Source organism: Entelurus aequoreus, linkage group LG18 (genome assembly GCF_033978785.1).
Source record: "Entelurus aequoreus isolate RoL-2023_Sb linkage group LG18, RoL_Eaeq_v1.1, whole genome shotgun sequence".
Taxonomy (NCBI): Eukaryota; Metazoa; Chordata; class Actinopteri; order Syngnathiformes; family Syngnathidae; genus Entelurus; species Entelurus aequoreus.
The window spans coordinates 43,458,355-43,485,783 of NC_084748.1; the positions used below are offsets into that span (position 1 = coordinate 43,458,355).

At 35.0% G+C, this 27,429-nt stretch overlaps 1 protein-coding gene across 2 annotated transcripts in view; it reads right to left on the minus strand.

Moving 5' to 3' along the window:
* Positions 1 to 27,429, minus strand: part of LOC133634143 (microtubule-associated tumor suppressor 1 homolog) — a 162,966-nt gene that overhangs the window by 12,230 nt on the left and 123,307 nt on the right. For both annotated transcript variants that reach the window (XM_062027190.1, XM_062027189.1), the window contains exons 10-15: positions 23,746 to 23,812; positions 9,709 to 9,832; positions 9,531 to 9,621; positions 6,140 to 6,245; positions 4,592 to 4,665; positions 4,216 to 4,314 (exon numbers count right to left, since the gene is read on the minus strand). In XM_062027190.1, the coding sequence (XP_061883174.1) occupies positions 4,216 to 4,314; positions 4,592 to 4,665; positions 6,140 to 6,245; positions 9,531 to 9,621; positions 9,709 to 9,832; positions 23,746 to 23,812 (561 nt within the window). The remainder of the gene's footprint in view (positions 1 to 4,215; positions 4,315 to 4,591; positions 4,666 to 6,139; positions 6,246 to 9,530; positions 9,622 to 9,708; positions 9,833 to 23,745; positions 23,813 to 27,429) is intronic.

Genomic DNA, 27,429 nt, shown 5'->3' on the forward strand with positions numbered 1-27,429 from the left:
CTTATTTTTGAAGGAAAAGCACTGTACTTTTCAATGAAGATAACTTTAAACTAGTCTTAACTTTAAAGAAATACACTCTATACATTGCTAATGTGGTAAATGACTATTCTAGCTGCAAATGTCTGGTTTTTGGTGCAATATCTACATAGGTGTATAGAGGCCCATTTCCAGCAACTATCACTCCAGTGTTCTAATGGTACAATGTGTTTGCTCATTGGCTCAGAAGGCTAATTGATGATTAGAAAACCCTTGTGCAATCATGTTCACACATCTGAAAACAGTTGAGCTCGTTACAGAAGCTACAAAACTGACCTTCCTTTGAGCAGATTGAGTTTCTGGAGCATCACATTTGTGGGGTCAATTAAACGCTCAAAATGGCCAGAAAAAGAGAACTTTCATCTGAAACTCGACAGTCTATTCTTGTTCTTAGAAATGAAGGCTATTCCACAAAATTGTTTGGATGACCCCAAACTTTTGAATGGTAGTGTATATATATATATATATTAATATATATATACATATATACATATACATACGTATACATACATAGAAATATATATACTGTATATATATGGATGGATGGATGGATATATACATATATACATGCATATATATATATACTGTATGTATACATTTATACATACATACATACATACATATACATATATACATACATACATACATACATACACATACATACACATACATACATACATATATACATGTATACATACATACATATATATACATACATACATGTATACATACATACACACATGTATACACACATGTATACATACATATACATATATATATATATATATATATATATATATATATATATATATATATATATATATACACATATACATGCATACATACATATATATACATATATGTGTGTGTTTTTTGTAATCAATCATAAATATCAAGCAGCTAAAATGTGTCAAACATGGATAAATGTAGAGAGAGTGTTTTGCATTTTTCCCATCGTCCCTTGTGTAATTTAATTACACTCAAATGAGTGTAATTTTGATTTTTTTATGATGATATGGTTTTTTTTTATAATATGCACAAAGTTCAGTGATCAGGTTGTATCGTGTGTGACCATGTTTGTCAGGCGTTTGTGCTGGTTGCATGCTTCTTTCCTGCACCATGACTCCGTAAAGTTGTTTGGATTGTGACATATAATCAATATCTGTGCTGTGAGTCAATGAAAGTACATAGAATGGTCACTGACTTTAGTTCCTCCCAATGGCCACCAGATGGCATCACAACCACAGCTATCACTATCTGCATGTAATATGAGAGCATACCGGTAGATTCCTTATTGGACACCCCTGCTTTATTTCTATATCATAATAAAAATGCATTATGCTTTATTTCTTTATCAGAATAAAAATTCATTATGCTTTATTTCTATATCATAATAAAAAATCATTAAGGTTGTGCCACAGGGAAGTGCTTGTGATACGTAGAGAGTCTTAACATGGCATGACTAAGTAGACATGAAATAACCTGTTAGCATATAGATAATACTCAAGCACAAATTGTAGTGAGCAATAATCCCAGAACAGGTAAATAAAGGTGAATAATTAGCGTTGCAGCAGGTGGGAACACTAGTCAATAAACACGAGTCTGGTGTGTATAACTCAGCATTCCTAGCAACAAGAAAGTAAACACAGAAATAACAAAAGCATGTGAAGGAATATTGCCAAAATGTCCTGAATGCGTTGAACCTTTTGAATGTTTTAATGGTTAGAATTGTTAGAGAAATGTTGACAAAATGCGACATTATGTGTAAAAATGTACTGTACCTTTTCAGACGTGGCAAATAAAGCGCAATATAGTACTTCTAGATCACATTGCATGTGATAAATAATTGTATTTGCATCTTTTTCTCCCAGAATAGTGGGTGTTTTGATGATCAGCATATATTCTGCATATTAATGACAACAGATGCAAAATAGATTGCACACCTTACGCTAATCACTCACCAGACTAGTGTTGTCCCCATACCAATATTTTGGTAACATTATCAAAATTATTTCGACACTTTTCGGTACTTTTTGGTACTTTTCTAAAAAAAAAAGGGGACAACAAAAAATGGCATTATTGGCTTTATTTTAACCAAAAAATCTTAGGGTACATTAAACATATGTTTCTTATTGCAAGTTTGTCCTTAAATAAAATAGTGAACATACAAGACAACTTGTCTTTTAGTAGTAAGTAAACAAACAACGACTCTTAATTTAGCTGCTGACATATGCAGTAACATATTGTGCCATTTATCATTCTATTATTTTGTCAACATTATTAAGGACAAGTGGTAGAAAATGAATTATTAATCTATTTGTTCATTTACTGTTAATATCTGCTTTCTTTCTCTTTCAACATGTTCTATCTACACGTCTGTTAAAATGTAATAATCACTTATTCTTCTGTTGTTTGGATATTTTACATTAGTTTTGGATGATACCACACATTTGGGTATCAATCCGATACCAAGTAGTTACAGGATCATACATTGGTCATATTCAAAGTCCTCATATTTCCTGAGTTTATAAACATAATATACATTTTTAAAAAACGAAAGAAGATGTGATGCCAAAAAATATCGACGTAATCATAGTAATATCGACTGTAAAAAAAAAAATCCTATTTTTGTGGTTAATTTACTCTAAATTTCTACTGTAATTTTTCTATTTTTTTTAAATACTTTATAAAACTGTAGAATTGAAGACATTATCTGTAAATAAACAATCCGCCTGTTATTTTAAGTAATATGCCAGCAATGACAAACTATGTATATTTCTATTTCTTTTACAGAAAAATACCAAATTAATTTTACATAGCATTTTCTGTTTTCTTAAATTACTTTCAAATTCATGTAAAATTACAGTAATTATCTTTCATTAAATATGTAGCTTGTCTATGTCCATACTAACAATCTAAAGGTATTTTTCTGCAGAACTGTTTGCATCGCCACTTTATTAAAAGTGGTTGATCTTAACAATTCAGAAAAAAATCTGTAAAATAATGGTATTTTTCTGTGGAACTGCCAGCATTGTCACTTCATTAAAGGTGTTTGATCGTAATAATTTGGAAAAACTCTGTAGAATAAAGGTATTTTTCTGCAGAACTGTTTGCATCTTCACTTTATTAAAGGTGGTTGATCTTAATAATTTAGTAAAAATCTGTAAAATTACGATATTTTTCCGCAAAACGTTTCACGAAAATTTCTGTAAATATAATGTTTTTGATCATTATTTGGTTTACAATGTTTTACTTTAATTTTATGGTTTTCGTTTGGCAGCCGTAGCTGCCAGTAGATGACCTTTTTTTTTACAGAATTTTTTTTTACAGTGTACTGTCAGGTGTAAATCCACCCATGGCGTTTGTTTACATTGTGACGCCGGTGAGCTATGGTGTGTAGTGAAGCATGTTTAGCTATTCCTCGTCCTGCAGTGATAATGGTACTTGTGAGAAACTTACTTTATTTGTCGCCATGGAGGCGAGGATTAGTGATTTAGAAGTAGCTAAAACACTGCCGACTGGGGATGGACATTAGCCGCTAGCTAGCTCGCCATGTCTTAAAGCACCTCTTCCTGTTTCAGTGTTAGAACTTCACCTTTATCGTTACTTTTTAAGCCAAAATGCGTCCGTTCTCCCTTTTCTGTCTACACACTGTGTCTGCTTGTAAGTACTCCGTGATTGTGCGCTGCCGAACATGCTCGTCTGCTCATAAAACCAGCAATGCCACGACGTGACGACGACTTTTCAGAGGCGGTATAGTACCGAATATGATTCATTAGTATCGCGGTACCCTACTGTGGAGGGGGGCGTGGTCCGCGGGCCTGCCGCGGAGCGGGGTGTGGAAGCACAGCTGGCGGGTGATTGGATTACCCAGCTGGGGCTGACCATCCAATCACCTGCCATGCTTATTAGCAGCAGCCGAGACGAGACAAGTCAGTTGGAGTCGGAGTTTTGAGCTAGAGGAGCCACACATGCGCACGAGACGGAAAAGCTGCCGAAAGACTGAAAAGTTGATGAAAAAGAGTTTTCATCAACTTAAAAACATAAAACATTGTTGCACCAGACTACCGGGCTCACGAGAGGATCCTTGTGGTCAGAAGAACCCACAGGAGGGCAACCTCCACACATACTAATACCGGTATACCGTACAACCCTAATTACAGCTAGAACAGTTTTTACCAGATTCTTGTCGGTGAGTATCCGCCGCCTCCTGTCCTCCTCGGTTTTCAGCTTCTCATTCAGGGCCTCCTTCTCTGCTGACAGCACATATATTTTGTCCTGGCCGGAGACAGAAAATGTGGCACTAAGACACGGAAATCACCCTCAAAAACAGTCATATTTTTACTTGTTCTATGCAAGAAGCAAGTATGAAGTTGGAAAAATACCAAGGACTACCAAGTTGGTGAACTATTTGAGAATTCCTGAGTGATTTAGAAAAACAGACTACAAACATCTGCTTTGTTTATTTAGTCTGTAATAGATTTTTTAAAATGATATCACAAATGTATTAGACATTTTTCAATGGGCAAAATCACAAAAAGGCAACATGTCTTACAGAAAGAGTAGTTTCTGTTTCCTTTAGTGTTTTCTCGAGGTTCTCCAGGTTGGTTTTCTCAATGTCTTTGAAGTCTGAAAAAAGCACAGAAAAACCCAAATTCACACCAATACCATAAATTGATTAACGTGGACCCCCGACTTAAACAAGTTGAAAAACTTATTGGGGTGTTACCATTTAGTGGTCAATTGTACGGAATATGTACTGTACTGTGCAATCTACTAATAAAAGTCTCAATCAATCAATCAATCAATCAATATATAATCACATGCAAAATGGACACGGTCCCCTCCAAAAGTGTCAAAACAAGCGAGGCCAATTTCTTTATTTTTGTTCTCAAGATCACCAATAGATAAATAAGAATGAGGAGAAAAAAGTAAAATATTTTTGCAATTATTTCCAGGTATTTTAGGTTGGGTTTGTCCCAATACCAATTTGCGCACTGCTCAAGCGTCCTCTGCGCACAGCAAATCTATGCCACGCACAAAATCAAATAAAAAAATAAGCGCATAACAATTTTCGACGGAGAAAACAGTTTTCGTCATCGTTGTTCAAATATTGTAACGTCTGTCGAGACGCTTTGAGGACATGAATTCCATCCATCACTTTACTGAGCAAAACTCTTCATTGTCGGCCATAAACACATCACCAAAACATTAGTAAAAAAAATGATATCTAGCAAAACTGGTCATTTTCTGCAGTACAAACCAGACCAAAAGCAACTTTGTTATATCAACAGCAGCCGCTCGCTCTTTCTCACTTGCGCCAACACATGCACATATGGCACTTAGCAAGTGATGCGTTTACAGACACACAAAAAGTGGGACAACTCCAACACCACACATAAAGTGTCATTCCAGGTCGTTTCACTATGATTTACCAATCAAATGTGTGCTTATTCTAGTGTCATTTATTAGGAATTTTTATTTATAAATATTAATCATGAAATGCTGTTTGTATATTAAATAAATACAAATAAAAATATATTTGTTACAAACAGGAAGTTGCAGGAATGTACACATGATCCCCTGCTTACATCTCATTGTGCAACATGTGAATGTTTTAATGGGAACTAAATGCAATGTCTGAAAGCGGTACAAATCATTTCCAAAGCAGGACCTCCACCCAGACAAACAATACAAGTACACAGTTCATGAAAAACAATATTTGTTGTAATTATCATTGTAAGTGGACCTAAACACTTATATTAGACTGCTGTCATTTGATTATAATAATAAGAGAATGTTGTCTATCTGTGTTGGCCCTGCGATGAGGTGGGGACTTGTCCAGGGTGTACACCGCCTTCCGCCCGAATGCAGCTGAGATAGGCTCCAGCGACCCCGAAAGGGACAAGCGGTAGAAAATGGATGGATGGATGGAGATGTAACTTGTTGATGCCAAAGCAAAACATTTTCAGTACAAAGTAACAATAAATAATTGGCCACACTGGTCTAAGACTTTTGGAGAAACGTGAAACAGAGACGTGTGTGTGTGTGTGCATGTGTGTGTGTGTGTGTTGAATCACTTTTGTTACATGGGAGAACACACCTTGCACAGAGGTCTCATGCTGTTGTTTGAGGGACTCTATTGTTTGACTATGACTTCTTTCCTGGGTCTTCCTCTCAGCTTCATGTCTGGTCCTCAGCCCCTCCACCTACAAAGTGGAGACAAAGTTTATGTGAGTGGAGCTCGAGTCTTGTGTGTGTGTGCGTGTGCGCGTGTGCGTGTGTGTGTGTGTGTGTGTGTGTGTGTGTGTGTGTGTGTGTGTGTGTGTGTGTGTGTGTGTGTGTGTGTGTGTGTGTGTGTGCTCTTGTATTTCTACCCAACAAAGAAAAGTAGCTTCCATATGAGGAGGTGTGAACAAGTGATGACGTAAATCATGGTCCCAATATGGAAAACCATTACATCTAATAGAGAATGTCTCATTTGCACCCCTGGTGGTGAAATCTGTCAAAATTAGGGTGGTGCCAAAAAAAATTGACTGTCAACATATGAAATAACAAGTGTGTGTAAAAATTTGAAATGCGCCCCCTTTGGCCAAAATGTATTTTAAAAAAATAATGAATATGTATATAGAGACATACTGTAATAACCAATAACTAGTAAATAAGGAAGATTAAAAAACAATTAAAAAATAAATGACCTAAAATGTGTCTTTTTCTCACCGTGTGTCAACTTCTTTCTTATAAAATTGGGAACAATTTCTCATATTCTTTCTGTAATATTGCAATATTTTCTCGTAAAGTTATTACTTTTTTATGTAAAATGATTACGTTTCAATGCAAAATGGTGACATTTGTCATATAAAATTCTGACTTTCATCGTGCTGAGATAGGCTCCAGCACCCCCCGCGACCCCGAAAGGGACAAGCGGTAGAAAATGGATGGATGGATGGATCATAATATTGCCAATTTCTTTTGTTGTTTTTGTAAAATAGTGACATTTTTGGAGTAAAATTATGACCTCTGTCATCATTTTGCCAAGTAAAAATTCTGATTATTATTATAATGTTGCCCAAATAATAAAATTGTGACTTTTGTTGAGTAAAATTACGACTCTTGCCAAAATTGTAAGCTTTTCTTGTAAAATTGCGACTGTTATTGAGTACAATTCCAACTTTTATCATAATATTACACAAATGTTTTGTAAAATGTTGACTTGCGTTGAGTAAAATTAGGACTTTTATTATAACGCTGCCAAAATTATATGTTTTTCTTGTGAAACTATAACATTTTTCTTGTGAAATTCCAACTCATTTTTCACTACAAGCTTTTTTATTTTTGCATAGTATGTATATATTATTAATGTTGTCAATACAAATCTTTACATACCTAGAAAGGGTGGTCCTAAAGAGGTAGGCATTTTTCGGCGGTCTCAAGAAGGTAAGAAATACAAGAGTGTGTGTGTGTGTGTGTGTGTGTTCTTGTATATTTACCCTTCTTGAGAGACCAAGAAGGAAAAGTACCTTCCATATGAGGAGGTGTGAACAGTGATGACATAAATCATGGTCCCAATACGGAAAACCATTGCATCTAATAGAGAATGTCTCATTTGCACCCCTGGTGGTGAAATCTATCAAATTTAGGGTGGTACCAAAAAAATTGACTGTCAACATATGAAATAACAAGTGTGTGTAAAAATTTGAAGTGCTCCCCCTCTGGCCAACATTTGTAATAACAAGTGTGTGTAAGAAATTGAAATGTGCCCCCTTTGGCCAAAATTAATTTTAAAAAAATATATATATATGTATATAGAGAAATACTGTAATAACTTGAAGTAAATAAGGAGTATTAAAAACCAATTACAAACAAAAAATTCAACAAAAAAAATAATTACTAAAAGCAGTCTTTTTCTCACAATGTGTCGACTTCTTTCTTATAAAATTGGGTACAAGTTCTCATATTCTTTTTGTTTCTGTAATATTGCAATATTTTCTTGTAAAATTATAATTTTTTTAATGTAAAATTATTACTTTTTAATGCAAAATGGTGACATTCGTCATATAAAATTCTGACTTTCATCACAACATTGCCCAGTTTTTTGTTGTTCTTGTAAAATGGTGACATATTTGGAGTAAAATTATGACTTTTGTCGTCATTTTTCCAAGTAAAAATTCCGATTATTATTATAATATTGCCAACATTATAAAGTTTTCTTATAAAATTGTGACTTTTGTTGAGTAAAGTTACGACTCTTGCCAAAATTGTAAGCTTTTCTTGTAAAATGGCGAATAGAGTAAAATTCCAACTTTTATCATAATATTGCACAAATGTTCAATTTTTTTTGTATAATTTTGACTTGCGTTAAGTAAAATTACAACTTTTATTATAAGGCTGCCAAAATTCTGACTTTTTCTTGTGAAATTCCAACTCATTTTTCACAACAAGCTTTTTTATATTGGAATAGTATGTATATATTATTAATGTTGTCAATACAAATCTTTATATATCTAGAAAGGGTGGTCCTAGAGAGGTAGGCATTTTTCAGAGGTCTCAAGAAGGTAAAAAAGGTGTGAACAAGTTAGGACCGAAATCATGGTCCCAATATGGAAAACCATTGCATCTAATAGAGAATGTCTCATTTGCACCCCTGGTGGTGAAATCTATCAAATTTAGGGTGGTCCCAAAAAGATTGACTGTCAACATATGAAATAACAAGTGTGTGTAAAAATTTGAAGTGCTCCCCCTCTGGCCAACATATGTAATAACAAGTGTGTGTAAGAAATGTAAATGCACCCCCATTGGCCAAAATTAATTCAAAAATAATAATACATATGTATATAGAGACATACTGTAATAACTAATAACTAGTAAATAAGGAAGATTACAAACAAAAAATTCAACCAACATTTTTTTTACCTAAAATCAGTCTTTTTCTCACAATGTGTCGACTTTCTTCCTATAAAATTGGGAACAATTTCTCATATTATTTCTGTTTCTGTAATATTGCAATATTTTCTCGTAAAATTATAAATTTTTTATGTAAAATTATTACGTTTTAATGCAAAATGGTGACATTTGTCATATAAAATTCTGACTTTCATCACAATATTTCCAATTTTCTTGGTTGTTCTTGTAAAATAGTGAAATTTTTGTAGTAAAATTATGACTTTTGTCATCATTTTGCCAAAGTAAAAATTCCGATTATTTTTATAATATTGCCAAAATGTTAAAGTTTTCGGTGACACTTTAGTATGGGGAACATATTCACCATTACTAACCCTAACCCCAGTTTCAAAATCAATAACTGGCATTCATGTGGCCTTTGAAGCTTTAACGTAACTGTAATTCAAATAATAATAATAATAATATTATATAATAATAATTGTGAACATTGCTATTGTTACTTCCATACATTGTCCATAAGCAGTTTAAAAGTTATGGTTTTGAGATGAAAACCAAGGTGAGAATTTGGCTGAAGAGCTTGATTGAGTTCTAACCTGTTGCTCCATCAACATGCGATATTTGTCAGCCTCCTCCTGGTACGTTTTATGGACCTTGTCCCACTCCGTTTGGTAAAAACTCCTCAATCTGACACACAAACAAACAGGAGAGAATTAGAACCAAATCTTGCGTTTTTAAGCTTTCTGTTGGTGGAAGTGGATGCTGGCACTACACCTGTCCTCCAGTTGCACCAGTTCTTCCTTGTGGCGCTCGTCCAGCTCCTTCAAGGCCTCCTCCAAATTGACGCGCACCTCTTCTTTCTCCTTGTGCAAACGCTCACAGCACTGAGACGACGCCACTGCAGAGAAACAAAGGTATGCGTTAGCGGTTGGTACAAAGTAACACAGATGGCTTACAGTATGTTATCATAGAACAGACCAGCACTAATGAGCTCGGTCACTCTTAGCCATCATTTGAGGGATCGAGATAAAAGATGCAAGACACATTAATCAACGTATATTACAGATAGTCAAGTAGCAGGCTTTTATTGCCGTAAAAGGATAATCTAATCATTACATCGAGTAGAAATGCATGGTTGTCTACAACCACGATTTTGTGTCATCTGACCACAGAACTTTCCTCCAGAAGGTCTTATCTTTGTCCATGTGATGCCAGATGTAACAAAAATTGAGCTGTTTGGCCACAATACCCAGCAATATGTTTGGAGGAGAAAAGGTGAGGCCTTTAATCCCAGGAACACCACACCTACCGTCAAGCATGGTGGTGATAGTATTATGCTCTGGGCCTGTTTTGAATCAGAATCAGATTCAGAATAGTTTTTTATTGCCATTGTTTGAGAACGGGTTCACAAACTAGGATTTTTTTCTTGGTGCAATCCTGCAAATTCCTGCCAATGGAACCGGTGCTTTACAGAGAGTAAATGGGACAATGAAAAAGGAGGATTACCTCCAAATTCTTCAGGACAACCTAAAATCATCAGCCCGGAGGTTGGGTCTTGGGTGCTGTTGGGTGTTCCAACAGGACAATGACCCCAAACACACGTCAAAAGTGGTAAAGGAATGGCTAAATCAGGCTAGAATTAAGGTTTTAGAATGGCCTTCCCAAAGTCCTGACGTGTGGACAATGCTGAAGAAACAAGTCCATGTGCAGAAAACCAACACATTTAGCTGAACTGCACCAATTTTGTCAAGAGGAGTGGTCAAAAACTCAAGCAGAAGCTTGTGGATGGCTACCAAAAGTGCCTTATTGCAGTGAAACTTGCCAAGGGACATTTAAGCAAATATTAACATTGCCGTATGTATACTTTTGACCCAGCACATTTGCTCACATTTTCAGTAGACCCATAATAAATTCATAAAAGAACCAAACTTCATGAATGTTTTTTGTGACCATTTTTGGTGATTTAACCCCCAATTCCAACCCTTGATGCTGAGTGCCAAGAAAGCAGGTAATGGGTCCCATTTTTATAGTCTTCGGTATGACGGGGTTTGAACTCACAACCTACCGATCTTAGGGCAGACCCTCTAACCACTAAGCCACTGAGTATAGCTGGGTATTGTGGCCAAACAGCTGCATTTTTGTTTCGTCTGACATCACATGGACAAAGATAAGACCTTCTGGAGGAAAGTTCTGTGGTCAAGTATGTGCTCCAATCACTCTATCACTAAAAAATAAGAGTTGTAGAAATGATTGGAAACTCAAGACGGCCATGACATTATGTTCTTTACAAGTGTATGTAAACTTTTGACCACGACTGTAGATGATGTGGTAGGAAAATTGCAGTTTCATCAACCCTTTAACAAAGAATGTCCATTGAAGACAGCAGTTGTTTATACAGTATCATGAACAATACAGATATAGTGTTGTCAAAACAAACAAAACACTACAATATGCCTGCCAGGCTAAGATCACTGTCAGGAGAATGATTTCACTGTGTTTCTATATACTCTTATTTGTTTGTAAAACATGTTTTGTGTTTGTGGCCAACACTGCCATCTGGTGGTGAAGCAAAACCTGCTGTAAGCTCACATTGAGTATTTTGAAATTGGTTTGTCCCCCTGATGAGAAAGCAAAATCATAGGCGCCGATCTACATTTCTGCCAGTGGGTGCTCGGTGTGTGTGTATTAGTGTTGTCCCGATACCAATATTTTGGTACCGTTACCGGGACCAAAAGTATGAAGTATTTCCAAATGTCATTATTGGCTTTATTTTAACAAAAAAATCTCAGGGTACATTAAACATATGTTTCTTATTGCAATTTCATCCTTAAATAAAATAGTGAACATACGAGACAACTTGTCTTTTAGTAGTAAGTAAACAAACAAAGACTCCTGCAGTAACATATTGTGTCATTTATCATTCTATTATTTTGTCAACATTATTAAAGACAAGTGGTAGAAAATGTATTATTAATCTACTTGTTCATTTACTGTTAATATCTGTTTACTTTCTCTTCTAACATGTTCTATCTACACTTCTGCTAAAATGTAATAATCACTTATTCTTCTGTTGTTTGATACTTTACATTAGTTTTGGATGATACCACAAATTTGGGAATCAATCCGATACCAAGTCGTTACAGGATCATACATTGGTCATATTCAAAGTCCTCATGTGTCCAGGGACATATTTACTTTATAAATAGTTTTAAACATAATATACATTTTTTTTTTAAACTAAAGAAGATTTTGTGATGTTAAAAAATATCGATGTAATCATAGTAGTATCGACTAGATACGCTATTGTACGTGGTATCATTACAGTGGATGTCAGGTGTAGATCCACCAATGGCGTTTGTTTATATTGTAGCGTCCCGGAAGAGTTGGTGCTGCAGGGAATTCTGGGAATTTGGTCTGTTTTGTTTATGTTGTGTTGCGGTGGAAATATTCTTCCAAAATGTGTTTGTCGTTGTTGTTTAGTGTGGTGTCACTATATGGCACATGTTTATGACAGTGTTGGCGTTGTTCATACGGCCACCCTTAGTGTGACATGTATGGCTGTTGACTAAGTATGCACTTCATGGGTGTGCAGTGTGTTCAAAGTCAAGATGATTGGGAAATTACAAACCCGTTTCCATATGAGTTGGGAAATTGTGTTAGATGTAAATATAAACGGAATACAATGATTTGCCAATCATTTTCAACAGTTGAATATGCTACAAAGACAACATATTTAATGTTCAAACTGATAAACATTTTTTTTTGCAAATAATCATTAACTTTAGAATTAGATGCCAGCAACACGTGACAAAGAAGTTGGGAAAGGTGGCAATAAATACTGATAAAGTTGAGGAATGCTCATCAAACACTTATTTGGAACATCCCACAGGTGAATAGGCAAATTGGGAACAGGTGGGTGCCATGATTGGGTATAAAAGTAGATTCCATGAAATGCTCAGTCATTCACAAACAAGGATGGGGCGAGGGTCACCACTTTGTCAACAAATGTGTGAGCAAATTGTTGAACAGTTTAAGAAAAAACTTTCTCAAGCAGCTATTGCAAGGAATTTAGGGATTTCACCATCTACGCTCCGTAATATCATCAAAGGGTTCAGAGAATCTGGAGAAATCACTGCAGGTAAGCAGCTAAGCCCGTGACCTTCCATCCCTCAGGCTGTACTGCATCAACAAGCGACATCAGTGTGTAAAGGATATCACCACATGAGCTCAGGAACACTTCAGAAACCCACTGTCAGTAACTACAGTTGGTCGCTACATCTGTAAGTGCAAGTTAAAACTCTCCTATGCAAGGCGAAAACCGTTTATCAACAACACCCAGAAACGCTGTCGGCTTCGCTGGGCCTGAGCTCATCTAAGACGGACTGATACAAAGTGGAAAAGTGTTCTGTGGTCTGACGTGTCCACATTTCAAATTCTTTTTGGAAACTGTGGACGTCGTGTCCTCCGGACCAAAAAGGAAAAGAACCATCCGGATTGTTATAGGCGCAAAGCTGAAAAGCCAGCATGTGTGATGGTATGGGGGTGTATTAGTGCCCAAGACATGGGTAACTTACACATCTGTGAAGGTGCCATTAATGCTGAAAGGTACATACAGGTTTTGGAGCAACATATGTTGCCATCCAAGCAACGTTACCATGGACGCCCCTGCTTATTTCAGAAAGACAATGCCAAGCCACGTGTTACATCAACGTGGCTTCATAGTAAAAGAGTGCGGGTACTAGACTGGCCTGCCTGTAATCCAGACCTGTCTCCCATTGAAAATGTGTGGCGCATTATGAAGCCTAAAATACCACAACGGAGACCCCCGGACTGTTGAACAACTTAAGCTGTACACTACCGTTCAAAAGTTTGGGGTCACATTGAAATGTCCTTATTTTTGAAGGAAAAGCACTGTACTTTTCAATGAAGATAACTTTAAACTAGTCTTAACTTTAAAGAAATACACTGTATGCATTGCTAATGTGGTAAATGACTATTCTAGCTGCAAATGTCTGGTTTTTGGTGCAATATCTACATAGGTGTATAGAGGCCCATTTCCAGCAACTATCACTCCAGTGTTCTAATGGTACAATGTGTTTGCTCATTGGCTCAGAAGGCTAATTGATGATTAGAAAACCCTTGTGCAATCATGTTCACACATCTGAAAACAGTTTAGCTCGTTACAGAAGCTACAAAACTGACCTTCCTTTGAGCAGATTGAGTTTCTGGAGCATCACATTTGTGGGGTCAATTAAACGTTCAAAATGGCCAGAAAAAGAGAACTTTCATCTGAAACTCGACAGTCTATTCTTGTTCTTAGAAATGAAGGCTATTCCACAAAATTGTTTGGGTGACCCCAAACTTTTGAACGGTAGTGTACATCAAGCAAGAATGGGAAAGAATTCCACCCGAGAAGCTTCAAAAATGTGTCTCCTCAGTTCCCAAACGTTTACTTAGTGTTGTTAAAAGGAAAGGCCATGTAACACAGTGGTGAACATGCCCTTTCCCAACTACTTTGGCACGTGTTGCAGCCAACAAATTCTAAGTTAATGATTATTTGCAAAAAAAAAAATAAAGTTTATGAGTTTGAACATCAAATATGTTGTCTTTGTAGTGCATTCAACTGAATATGGGTTGAAAAGGATTTGCAAATCATTGTATTCTGTTTATATTTACATCTAACACAATTTCCCAACTCATATGGAAACGGGTTTGTAGTTTGTTATCGGGCACAATGAAATCTTGGTTAGGATTTGTTAATTATAGACTATATGATTTGTGACTTTTTTATTATGTGATACGGATCGAACCCGCCACAAAATTAACAACAAGATTGATGTTTCGCAAATTAACTTCAATCAAATCAAATCAAACTAATCAGCATTTTCTCATTCACATTACAGCATGTTATTTCTGTCTCTAAATGGTTCTGTGTTTACAAAATATGCCCTGTTTATGGTGAATGGAGGGACAATCACATCAATTCAATTATCTTATTTTGTAGATTATTAATTGAGTCCTTGCTCAATAAACGTGAGGAAGGTCGACTAGGACGCTCACGTGGATGTGTCTGCGTATGATAAATGACAGATACAACTGTAAGAAACAACAGGTCTGATCTGTGAGTACACCACATTCCAATTCAATGACTTTCACGGCGAACGAGTGATCCAGCCCTACAACCATATTTTGTTGTCATTCACGAAGCAGAACTCATTCCTTTCATGACTACTCTAACTTTCATAAGCACATAAGTGGCTACCTGAGTTTGAACTAGTAATTATGACTGATATATGGATTTTTCACACGCACGGGTTATGCAACAGCATGTACAGTCGTGGTCAAAAGTTTACATACACTACACCGTCAAGCATGGTGGTGGTAGTGTTATGCTCTGGGCCTGCACTAAGGCACTTTTGGTAGCCATCCACAAGCTTCTGGCAAGATTCTGGTTGAAGCATTTAAGCCCCATCTTAAAACTAATTTGTATACTCTAGCCTTTAAATAGACCCCCCTCTTGGACCAGTTGATCTGCCGTTTATTTTCTGCTCCCCCCCTCTCCTTTGTGGAGGGGGGGGGGGGGGGGGGGGGGGGGCACAGGTTCGGTGGCCAGTCGGGACCCGGGGTAGACTGCTCGTCTGTGCATCGGTTGGGGACATCTCTGCGCTGCTGACCTGTCTCCGCTTGGGATGGTCTCCTGCTGGCCCCACTATGGACTGGACTCTCACTATTATGTTAGATCCACTATGGACTGGACTCTCACACTATTATGTTAGATCCACTATGGACTGGACTCTCACTATTATGTTAGATCCACTATGGACTGGACTCTCACACTATTATGCTAGATCCACTATGGACTGGACTCTCACACTATTATGTTAGATCCACTATGGAATGGACTCTCACTATTATGTTAGATCCACTACTGACTGGACTCTAACACTATTATGTTAGATCCACTATGGACTGGACTCTCACACTATTATGTTAGATCCACTATGGACTGGACTCTCACACTATTATGTTAGATCCACTATGGACTGGACTCTCACACTATTATGTTAGATCCACTATAGACTGGACTCTCACACTATTATGTTAGATCCACTATGGACTGGACTCTCACTATTATGTTAGATCCACTATGGACTGGACTCTCACACTATTATGTTAGATCCACTATGGACTGGACTCTCACACTATTATGTTAGATCCACTATGGACTGGACTCTCACACTATTATGTTAGATCCACTATGGACTGGACTCTCACTATTACGTTAGATCCACTATGGACTGGACTCTCACTATTGTGTTAGATCCACTATAGACTGGACTCTCACACTATTATGTTAGATCCACTATGGACTGGACTCTCACACTATTATGTTAGATCCACTATGGACTGGACTCTCACTATTATGTTAGATCCACTATGGACTGGACTCACACTATTATGTTAGATCCACTATGGACTGGACTCTCACACTATTATGTTAGATCCACTATGGACTGGACTCTCACTATTATGTTAGATCCACTATGGACTGGACTCTCACACTATTATGTTAGATCCACTATGGACTGGACTCTCACTATTATGTTAGATCCACTATGGACTGGACTCTCACTATTATGTTAGATCCACTATGGACTGGACTCTCACTATTATGTTAGATCCACTATGGACTGGACTCTCACACTATTATGTTAGATCCACTATGGACTGGACTCTCACTATTATGTTAGATCCACTATGGACTGGACTCTCACACTATTATGATAGATCCACTATGGACTGGACTCTCACAATATTATGTTAGATCCACTATGGACTGGACTCTCACAATATTATGTTAGATCCACTATGGACCGGACTCTCACACTATTATGTTAGATCCACTATGGACTGGACTATCACACTATTATGTTAGATCCACTATGGACTGGACTCTCACTATTATGTTAGATCCACTATGGACTGGACTCTCACACTATTATGTTAGATCCACTGTGGACTGGACTCTCACAATATTATGTTAGATCCACTATGGACTGGACTCTCACACTATTAACTAGATTCACTATGGACTGGAGTCTCACACTATTATGTTAGATCCACTATGGACTGGACTCTCACTATTATGTTAGATCCACTATGGACTGGACTCTCACACTATTATGTTAGATCCACTATGGACTGGACTCTCACACTAATATGTTAGATCCACTATGGACTGGACTCTCACACTATTATGTTAGATCCACTATGGACCGGACTCTCACACTATTATGTTAGATCCACTATGGACTGGACTATCACACTATTATGTTAGATCCACTATGGACTGGACTCTCACTATTATGTTAGATCCACTATGGACTGGACTCTCACACTATTATGTTAGATCCACTATTGACTGGACTCTCACACTATTGTGTTAGATCCACTATGGACTGGACTCTCACACTATTATGTTAGATCCACTATGGACTGGACTCTCACACTATTGTGTTAGATCCACTATGGACTGGACTCTCACTATTATGTTAGATCCACTATGGACTGGACTCTCACACTATTATGTTAGATCCACTATGGACTGGACTCTCACTATTATGTTAGATCCACTATGGACTGGACTCTCACACTATTATGTTAGATCCACTATGGACTGGACTCTCACCCTATTATGTTAGATCCACTATGGACTGGACTCTCACTATTATGTTACATCCACTATGGACTGGACTCTCACTATTGTGTTAGATCCACTATGGACTGGACTCTCACTATTGTGTTAGATCCACTATTGACTGGACTCTCTCACTATTATGTTAGATCCACTATGGACTGGACTCTCACTATTATGTTAGATCCACTATGGACTGGACTCTTACACTATTATGTTAGATCCACTATGGACTGGACTCTCACACTATTATGTTAGATCCACTATGGACTGGACTCTCAGGCTATTATGTTAGATCCACTATGGACTGGACTCTCACACTATTATGTTAGATCCACTATGAACTGGACTCTCACACTATTATGTTAGATCCACTATGGACTGGATTCTCAGGCTATTATGTTAGATCCACTATGGACTGGACTCTCACTATTATGTTAGCTCCACTATGGACTGGACTCTCACACTATTATGTTAGATCCACTATGGACTGGATTCTCAGGCTATTATGTTAGATCCACTATGGACTGGATTCTCAGGCTATTATGTTAGATCCACTATGGACTGGACTCTCACTATTATGTTAGATCCACTATGGACTGGACTCTCACACTATTATGTTAGATCCACTATGGACTGGATTCTCAGGCTATTATGTTAGATCCACTATGGACTGGATTCTCAGGCTATTATGTTAGATCCACTATGGACTGGATTCTCACACTATTATGCTAGATCCACTCGATGAGCTGCAAATATTCAAAACAGTCATGACACGACACGTTGACGAAACTGTAACAAGTCACAGGAAAACTATTAAAGTGCAGAATGGAATAGGACAGGTTGTTCCTGTTAAAACAGACATACGGTTTCAAGGTTTTACTGACAGCTTGGTCTCTATGTGTGTGTGTGTGTGTGTGTGTGTGTGTGTGTGTGTGTGTGTGTGTGTGTGTGTGTGTGTGTGTGTGTGTGTGTGTGTGTGTGTGTGTGTGTGTGTATGTGTGTGTGTGTGTGTGTGTGTGTGTGTGTGTGTGTGTGTGTGTGTGTGTGTGTGTGTGTGTGTGTGTGTGTGTGTGTGTGTGTGTGTGTTCTTGTATTTCTACACTTCTTGAGACGTCAACAAGGAAAAGTAGCTTCCATATGAGGAGGTGCGAACAAGTGATGACATAAATCATGGTCCCAATACGGAAAACCATTGCATCTAATAGAGAATGTCTAATTTGCACCCCCTGGTGGTGAAATATGTCAAAAATGAAGGTTGTTCCAAAAAGGTGGGAGTTTTCAAATTGTACTGTGTGTCGGTTTTAAAAGTGCTGGTCAAAATATGAAATAACAAGTGTGTGTAAGAATGAGAAGTGCTCCCCCTCTGGTCAACATATGAAATAACAAGTGTGTGTAAGAAATTGAAATGCGGCCCTTTTGGCCAAAGTTTATTTAAAAAAAATAAATAAATATGTATATAGAGACTGTAATAACTTGAAGTCAATAAGGATTAAAAAGCAATTCCAAACAAAAAATTCCAAAAATAAAACTAAAAGCAGTCTTTTTCTCACAACGTGTTGACTTTTTTCTTATAAAATTGGGAACAATTTCTCATATTCTTCCTGTTTCTGTAGTATTGTAATATTTTCTCGTAAAATTATTCCATTTTATTATGTCAAATTATTACTTTTTAATGCACAACGGTGACATTTACCATAAAAAAAATCTTGACTTTTATCCCAATGTTGCCAATTTTTTGGTTGTTCTTGTAAAACGGTGACATGTTTGGAGTAAAATTATGACTTTGTCATCATTTTGCCAAGTACAATTCTGATTATTATTATAAAATTGTAAAGTTTTCTTATAAAATTGTGACTTTTGTCGAGTAAAATTACGACTCTTTTCATAAAATTGTTATTGAGTAAAATTCTATTTTGTCGTAAAATTATCACATTCTATTATGTAAAATTATTACTTTTTAATGCAAAATGGTGACATTTGCCATAAAAAATGTCTAACTTTTATCACAATGTTGCCAATTGTTTGGGTTGTTCTTGTAAAACGGTGACATTTTTGGAGTAAAATGATGACTTTTGTCATCATGTTGCCAAGTAAAATTCAAAAAATTATTATAAAATGTTAGTTTTCTTATAAAATTGTGACTTTTGTCAAGTAAAATTACGACTCTTTTCATAAATTTGCCAAAATGTTTCAGCTTTTCTTGCAAAATTGCAACTGTTATTGAGTAAAATTAAATTTTTCGTAAGATTATCACATTCTATTATGTAAAATTATTACTTTTTAATGCAAAATGGTGACATTTGTCATAAAAAAAATCAGACTTTTATCACAACATTGTCAATTTTTTTGGGTTGTTCTTGTAAAACGGTGACATTTTTGGAATAAAATTATGACTTTTGTCATCATTTTGCCAAGTGAAATTCTGATCATTATTATAACATTTTACAGATTTCTTATAAAATTGGGACTTTTGCCGAGAAAAATTACGACTCTTTTCATAAAATTGCCAAAATGTTTCAGCTTTTCTTGCAAAATTGCAACTGTTATTGAGTAAAATTAAAATTTTCTCATAAAATTATCACATTTTATTATGTAACATTATTACTTTTTAATGCAAAATGGTGACATTTGTCATAAAAAATTCGTACTTTTATCACAATGTTGCCAAGGTTTGGTTTGTTCTTGTAAAACGGTGACATTTTTGGAGTAAAATTATTACTTTTTATCATAATTTTGACAAGTAAAATTCTGATTATTATTATAACATTTTACAGTTTTCTTATAAAATTGTGACTTTTGTCGAGTAAAATTACGACTCTTTTCATAAAATTGCCAAAATGTTTTAGCTTTTCCTGCAAAATTGCAACTGTTATTGAGTAAAATTTAATTTTTTCGTAAAATTATCACATTTTATTATGTAAAATTATTAGTTTTTAATGCAAAATGGTGACATTTGTCATAAAAAAAATCTGATTTTTATCACAAAGTTGCCAATTTTTTTGGTTGTTCTTGTAAAAAACAGTGACATTTTTGGAGTAAAATTATGACTTTTTATCATAATTTTGCCAAGTGAAATTCTGATTATTATTATAAAAAATGTTAGTTTTCTTATAAATTTGTGACTTTTGTCGAGTAAAATTACGACTCTTTTCATAAAATTTCCAAAAGTTCAGGCTTTTTCTTGTAAAAGTGCGACTGTTATTGAGTACAATTAAATTTTCCCTTAAAATTATCACATTTTATAATGTAAAATTATTACTTTTTAATGCAAAATGGTGACATTTGTCATAACAAATTCTGACTTTTATCTTAAAGTTGCCAATTTTTTTGGTTGTTCTTGTAAAACGGTGACATTTCTGGAGTAAAATTATGACTTTTGTCATCATTTTGCCAAGTAAAATTCTGATTATTATTATAACATTTTTAAGTTTTCTTATAAAATTGTGACTTTTGTCGAGTAAAATTTTCATAAAATTGCCAAAATGTTTCAGCTTTTCTTGCAAAATTAGACTTAGACTTAGACTTCCTTTTTATTGTCATTCAAATTTGAACTTTATAGCACAAAAATTGCAACTGTTATTGAGTCAAATTAAATTTTCTCGTAAAATTATCACATTTTATTATGTAAAATTCTGACTTTTTAATGCAAAATTGTGACATTTGTCATAAAAAAATCTGACTTTTATACCAATGTTGCCAATTTTTGGTTGTTCTTGTAAAACGGTGAAATTTTTGGAGTAAAATTATGACTTTTGTCATCATTTTGCCAAGTAAAATTCTGATCATTATTATAACATTTTCCAGTTTCCTTATAAAATTGTGACTTTTGTCGAGTAAAATTACGACTCTTTTCATAAAACTGCCAAAATGTTTCAGCTTTTCTTGCAAAATTGCAACTGTTATTGAGTAAAATTTAATTTTCTCGTAAAATTATCACATTATTAGTTTTTAATGCAAAATGGTGACATTTGTCATAAAAAAAATCTGACTTTTATCACAAAGTTGCCAATTTTTTTGGTTGTTATTGTAAAAAACGGTGACATTTTTGGAGTAAAATTATGACTTTTTATCATAATTTTGCCAAGTGAAATTCTGATTATTATTATAAAACATTTTAGTTTTCTTATAAATGTGTGACTTTTGTCGAGTAAAATTACGACTCTTTTCATAAAATTTCCAAAATGTTTCAGCTTTTCTTGTAAAATTGCAACTGTTATTGAGTACAATTAAATTTTCCCTTAAAATTATCACATTTTATAATGTAAAATTATTACTTTTTAATGCGAAATGGTGACATTTGTCATAAGAAATTCTGACTTTTATCTCAAAGTTGCCAATTTTTTTGGTTGTTTTTTTTGGAGTAAAATTTGGAGTAAAATTATGACTTTTGTCATCATTTTGCCAAGTAAAATTCTGATTATTATTATAACATTTTTTAAGTTTTCTTATAAAATTGTGACTTTTGCCGAGCAAAGTTTTCTTAAAATTGCCAAAATATTTCAGCTTTTCTTGCAAAATTGCAACTGCTATTGAGTAAAATTCACTTTCCTCGTAAAATTATCACATTTTATTATGTAAAATTCTGATCATTATTATAACATTTGAAAGTTTTCTTATAAAATTGTGACTTTTGTCGAGTAAAAGTATGACTCTTTTCTTGCAAAATTCCAACTTTTATCATAATATTGCACGAATGTCTCGTTTTTCCCGTAAAATTTTGACTTGCGCCGAGTAAAATTACGACTTTGATTTTTAGTTTTTCTTGTGAAATTGTGACCTTTTTCTTGTGAAATTCCAACTAATTTTTCACAACAAGCTTTTTTATATTTGCATAGTATGTATATATTATTCATGTTTTAAATACAAATCTTTATATATCTAGAAAGGGTGGTCCTAAAGAGGTAGGCATTTTTCGGAGGTCTCAAGAAGGTAACAAATACAAGAATGTGTGTGAGTGTGTGTGCATGTGTGTGTGTGTGTGTGTGTGCCAGCAGTGGTCTATACGCTGCAAACATTCCTCAGCGCAGTGTGTAAAGAGATGAGCCAAAGGTCAAACACGCAGTAAAAGTAAGATTATTGTGAGTGGATGCAGAGAAAGTGAGAAATGACACAGGTGTTCTTTAGGAGTAAATAATAGGTTAAGTGTTTGCTTTGCTCGTTTATGTGGGTACTATTGCATGTGCTGACTGGCACACATTGATTATAATAAAATGCACATTATACATACAGTACACTAGTGTGTTTGTATATTCTGCAGTATTAGTGTAGCCTTCACACATTCCTTCTAGTACGTATTGATTATGTTTACAGTCGTCCCTCACCACATGGCGCTTCATATTTTGCGGTTTCTCAGTACTTTTCAATGAAGATAACTTGAAACTAGTCTTAACTTTAAAGAAATACACTCTATACATTGCTAATGTGGTAAATGACTATTCTAGCTGCAAATGTCTGGTTTTTGGTGCAATATCTACATAGGTGTATAGAGGCCCATTTCCAGCAACTATCACTCCAGTGTTCTAATGGTACAATGTGTTTGCTCATTGGCTCAGAAGGCTAATTGACGATTAGAAAACCCTTGTGCAATCATGTTCACACATCTGAAAACAGTTTAGCTCGTTACAGAAGCTACAAAACTGACCTTCCTTTGAGCAGATTGAGTTTCTGGAGCATCACATTTGTGGGGTCAATTAAACGCTCAAAATGGCCAGAAAAAGAGAACTTTCATCTGAAACTCGACAGTCTATTCTTGTTCTTAGAAATGAAGGCTATTCCACAAAATTGTTTGGGTGACCCCAAACTTTTGAACGGTAGTGTATATATATATATATATATATATATATATATATATATATATATATATATATATATATATATATATATATATATATATATATATATGCATGTGTGTCAGTCCACAGAAAATTTGGTAAATACGGTAAACTAAACGGGATGAAAATCGTGATCCTCAAGCGGACCTTTTTCTCTCAAAAGGCATCAAAACCATTCCAAGTCATTAGTACATAATATATGATACACGATATAAACAATAATAAAGCTGCTGTATAAACAACAACATGCAGATACAGTATGTAGGTAAATAATGATCTTACCCAGCTCGCTTCTGAGGCTTTCCAGTGCTTTCGATAAATCCTTCTTCTCCTTTAAAGTCTCCTCACGCTGCGAAAAAATAACACTTAAGCATTAGAAATTGTAAACTCTATACTCTATGTGTTAACATTGGGTACAGCGGTATATAGTTCATTGGTCAATTCTGCCTTTACAAACATAATAGTGTTTTGTTTTTAAAGGACACAGTTTGAGAGGTACTAATGTGAAAATGTGTTTGCATACTTTCGTGTGATTGTAGTTTGCAAGTGTGCACCTGTCACGTAACTAAGTGATGATGCTAACGACCCAAAATATTGGACACATGCCAAAACACACACACACACACACACACACACACACGCATATTCTTGTATTTGTTACTTTCTTGAGACCTCCGAAAAAAGCCAACCTCTTTAGGACCACCCTTTCTAGATATATAAAGATTTTTAAGGACAACATTAATAATATTTAAATACTATACAAATATAAACAAGCTTGTTGTGAAAAATGAGTTGGAATTTCACAAGAAAAAGGTCCCAATTTCACAAGAAAAACTTTTGGCAGTATTATAATAAAAGTCCTAATTTTACTCAACGCAAGTCACAATTTTACAAGAAAAAACGAACATTTTTGCGCAATATTATGATAAAAGTTGGGATTTTACTCAATAACAGTCGCATTTTTACAAGAAAAAACTTGAACTTTTGGCAGTTTTATGAAAAGAGTCGTAATTTTACTCGACAAAAGTCACAGTTTTATAAGAAAACTTTAAAATTTTGGCAATATTATAATAATAATCTGAATTTTACTTGGCAAAATTATGACAGAGGTCATAATTTTTACTCAAAAAATGTCACTGTTTTACAAGAACCACAAAAACATTGGCAATATTGTGATAAAAGTCCGAATTTTATATGACAAATGTCGCCATTTTGCATTAAAAAGTAATAATTTTACATTAAAAAAGTAATAATTTTATGAGGAAAATAAAGAAATATTACAGAAACAAAAAGAATATGAGAAATTGTTCCTACTTTTATAAGAAAACTTTCAAATTTTGGCAATATTATAATAATCTTTGTAATTTTACTCGGTAAAATGATGACACAAGTCATCATTTTACTCATAAAATGTCACCATTTTACAAGAACAACAAAAACATTGGCAATATTGTGATAAAAGTCCGAATTTTATATGACAAATGTCGCCATTTTGCATTAAAAAGTAATAATTTTACATTAAAAAAGTAATAATTTTATGAGGAAAATAAAGAAATATTACAGAAACAGAAAGACTATGAGAAATTGTTCCTACTTTTATAAGAAAACTTTCAAATTTTGGCAATATTATAATAATCTTTGGAATTTTACTCGGCAAAATGATGACACAAGTCATCATTTTACTCATAAAATGTCACCATTTTACAAGAACAACAAAAACATTGGCAATATTGTGATAAAAGTCCGAATTTTGTATGACAAATGTCATCATTTTGCTTTAAAAAGTAATAATTTGACATTAAAAAAGTAACAATTTTATGAGAAAATTACAGAAATATTACAGAAACAGAAAGAATATGAGAAATTGTTCCCAATTTTATAAGAAAGAAGTCGACACATTGTGAGAAAAAGACTGCTTTTAGTTAATTATTTGTATTTTTGGTTTGGAATTGTTTTTTAATCTTCATTATTTACTTCAAGTTATTGCAGTATGTCTCTATATACATATTTATTTACTTATTTTTATTAATTTTGGCCAAAGGGGGCGCATTTCAATTTCTTACACACACCTGTTATTACATTTGTTGGCCACAGGGGGAGCACTTTTAAAACCGATACACACAAGTCATTTTGAAAAATCCCTCCTTTTTGGGATCAACCTAATTTTGATAGATTTCCCTTGAGAAACTTTTAATTTTGGCAGCATTATAATAAAAGTCGCAATTTTACTCAACGCAAGTCAAAATTTTACAAGAAAAACTGAACATTTGTGCAACATTATGATAAAAGTTGGAATTTTACTCAGCAAAAGTCGCAATTTTATAAGAAAAGCTTAACATGTTGGCAATTTTATGAAAAGAGTCGTAATTTTACTCGACAAAATTCACAGTTTTATAAGAAAACTTAAACATGTTGGCAGTATTATAATAATAATCTGAATTTTACTCAAAAAATTTCACTATTTTACAAGAACAACAAAAACATTGGCAATATCGTGATAAAGGTGAGAATTTTATATGACAGATGTTGCCATTTTGCATTAAAAAGTAATAATTTTACATTAAAAAAGTTATAATTTTATGAGAAAATTACAGAAATATTGTGAGAAAAAGACTGCTTTTAGTTAGTTATTTGTATTTTTTGTTTGGAATTGGTTTTTAATCTTCATTATTTACTTCAAGTTATTACAATATGTCTCTATGTACATACAGTATTTATTTTATTAATTTTGGCCAAAAGGGGGCGCGTTTCAATTTCTTACACACACTTGTTATTACATATGTTGGCCAGAGGGGGAGCACTTCAAATTTCTTACACACACTTGTTATTTCATATGTTACTTTTAAAACCGACACACAGTCAATTTGAAAAATCCCTCCTTTTTGGGACCACCCTCATTTTGATGAATTTCACCACCAGGGGTGCAAATGAGATCTCTTTTTGTTAGTTTTTTGTAAATGTGCTTAAAGCCGATGACAAACAAGTCAGGGACCACAGATGGCCCCTGTGCCGCACTTTGGGCAACCCAGCTGTAGAAGCTAACTGTTAATGGCCACTATAGTCTTAGTACCGTAGTGTATTTGTTCATCCTATGGTCACATATGGGACGCGGGTTGTCTTACGTCAGCACCGGAAGTCGTAAAATCAGCTGTTGACCCGGCGGGTTTTTTCGGGAATAAACAGGGAAGTCAGTATTTAGCTGCCATTTTGTTTTATCATATATTACTGCCTTTGCACCTGTCAATGGATAGGATAGGACTTTATTGTAATTGCACAAGTACAAGGAAACTATGTTTTCAGCACAAACCCGTTCAAGATTAGACAAACAAACAATGTACAGAGTTACAGAACAGGAACGCGGATTGGTCGCCACGAGGTGCCCCGTAAAAGATAAGAAAAAGGTAAAACGCTGGGGAAGAAGATGAGTAAAAAAAATACAATCTAGACTGGGCTCCTCAGGGGGCCTAGTCTGGAGTGGGAAAAAACCTCCATGCCATACACACATAAACATGTTACATTTAATCATGACAACTCGCAACAGAGGGGCGGGGAGTTGGGGCCCTGGAGGTCGACTGCTGCTATGAAGCGCTGCCAGCCGTCCATCACTCCGAAGGGAATCAAGCGGCAATATTTACATTTGTGTGCACATTAAATCAGCAACAAAAATCCTGACTTTGGAGCAATGTTCACAGACTCTAGTATTTGTCTCTCTATTAGAAGCAATGGTTTTCCTTATTGGGACCATAATTTCAGTCCTAACTTGTTTACCGGTCCTCACATGGAAGGTACTTTTCCTTGTTGATGTCTCAAGAAGGGTAGAAATACAAGAACACACACACACACACACACACACACACACACACACAACCAGAAAGTCCATGTGTTGTATGAGGGGTGAGTTAAGTGAACCACATGTTTGGGGTAAAAGACAACAATGAATGGGGGAAAAAAAGTCAAACATAAACA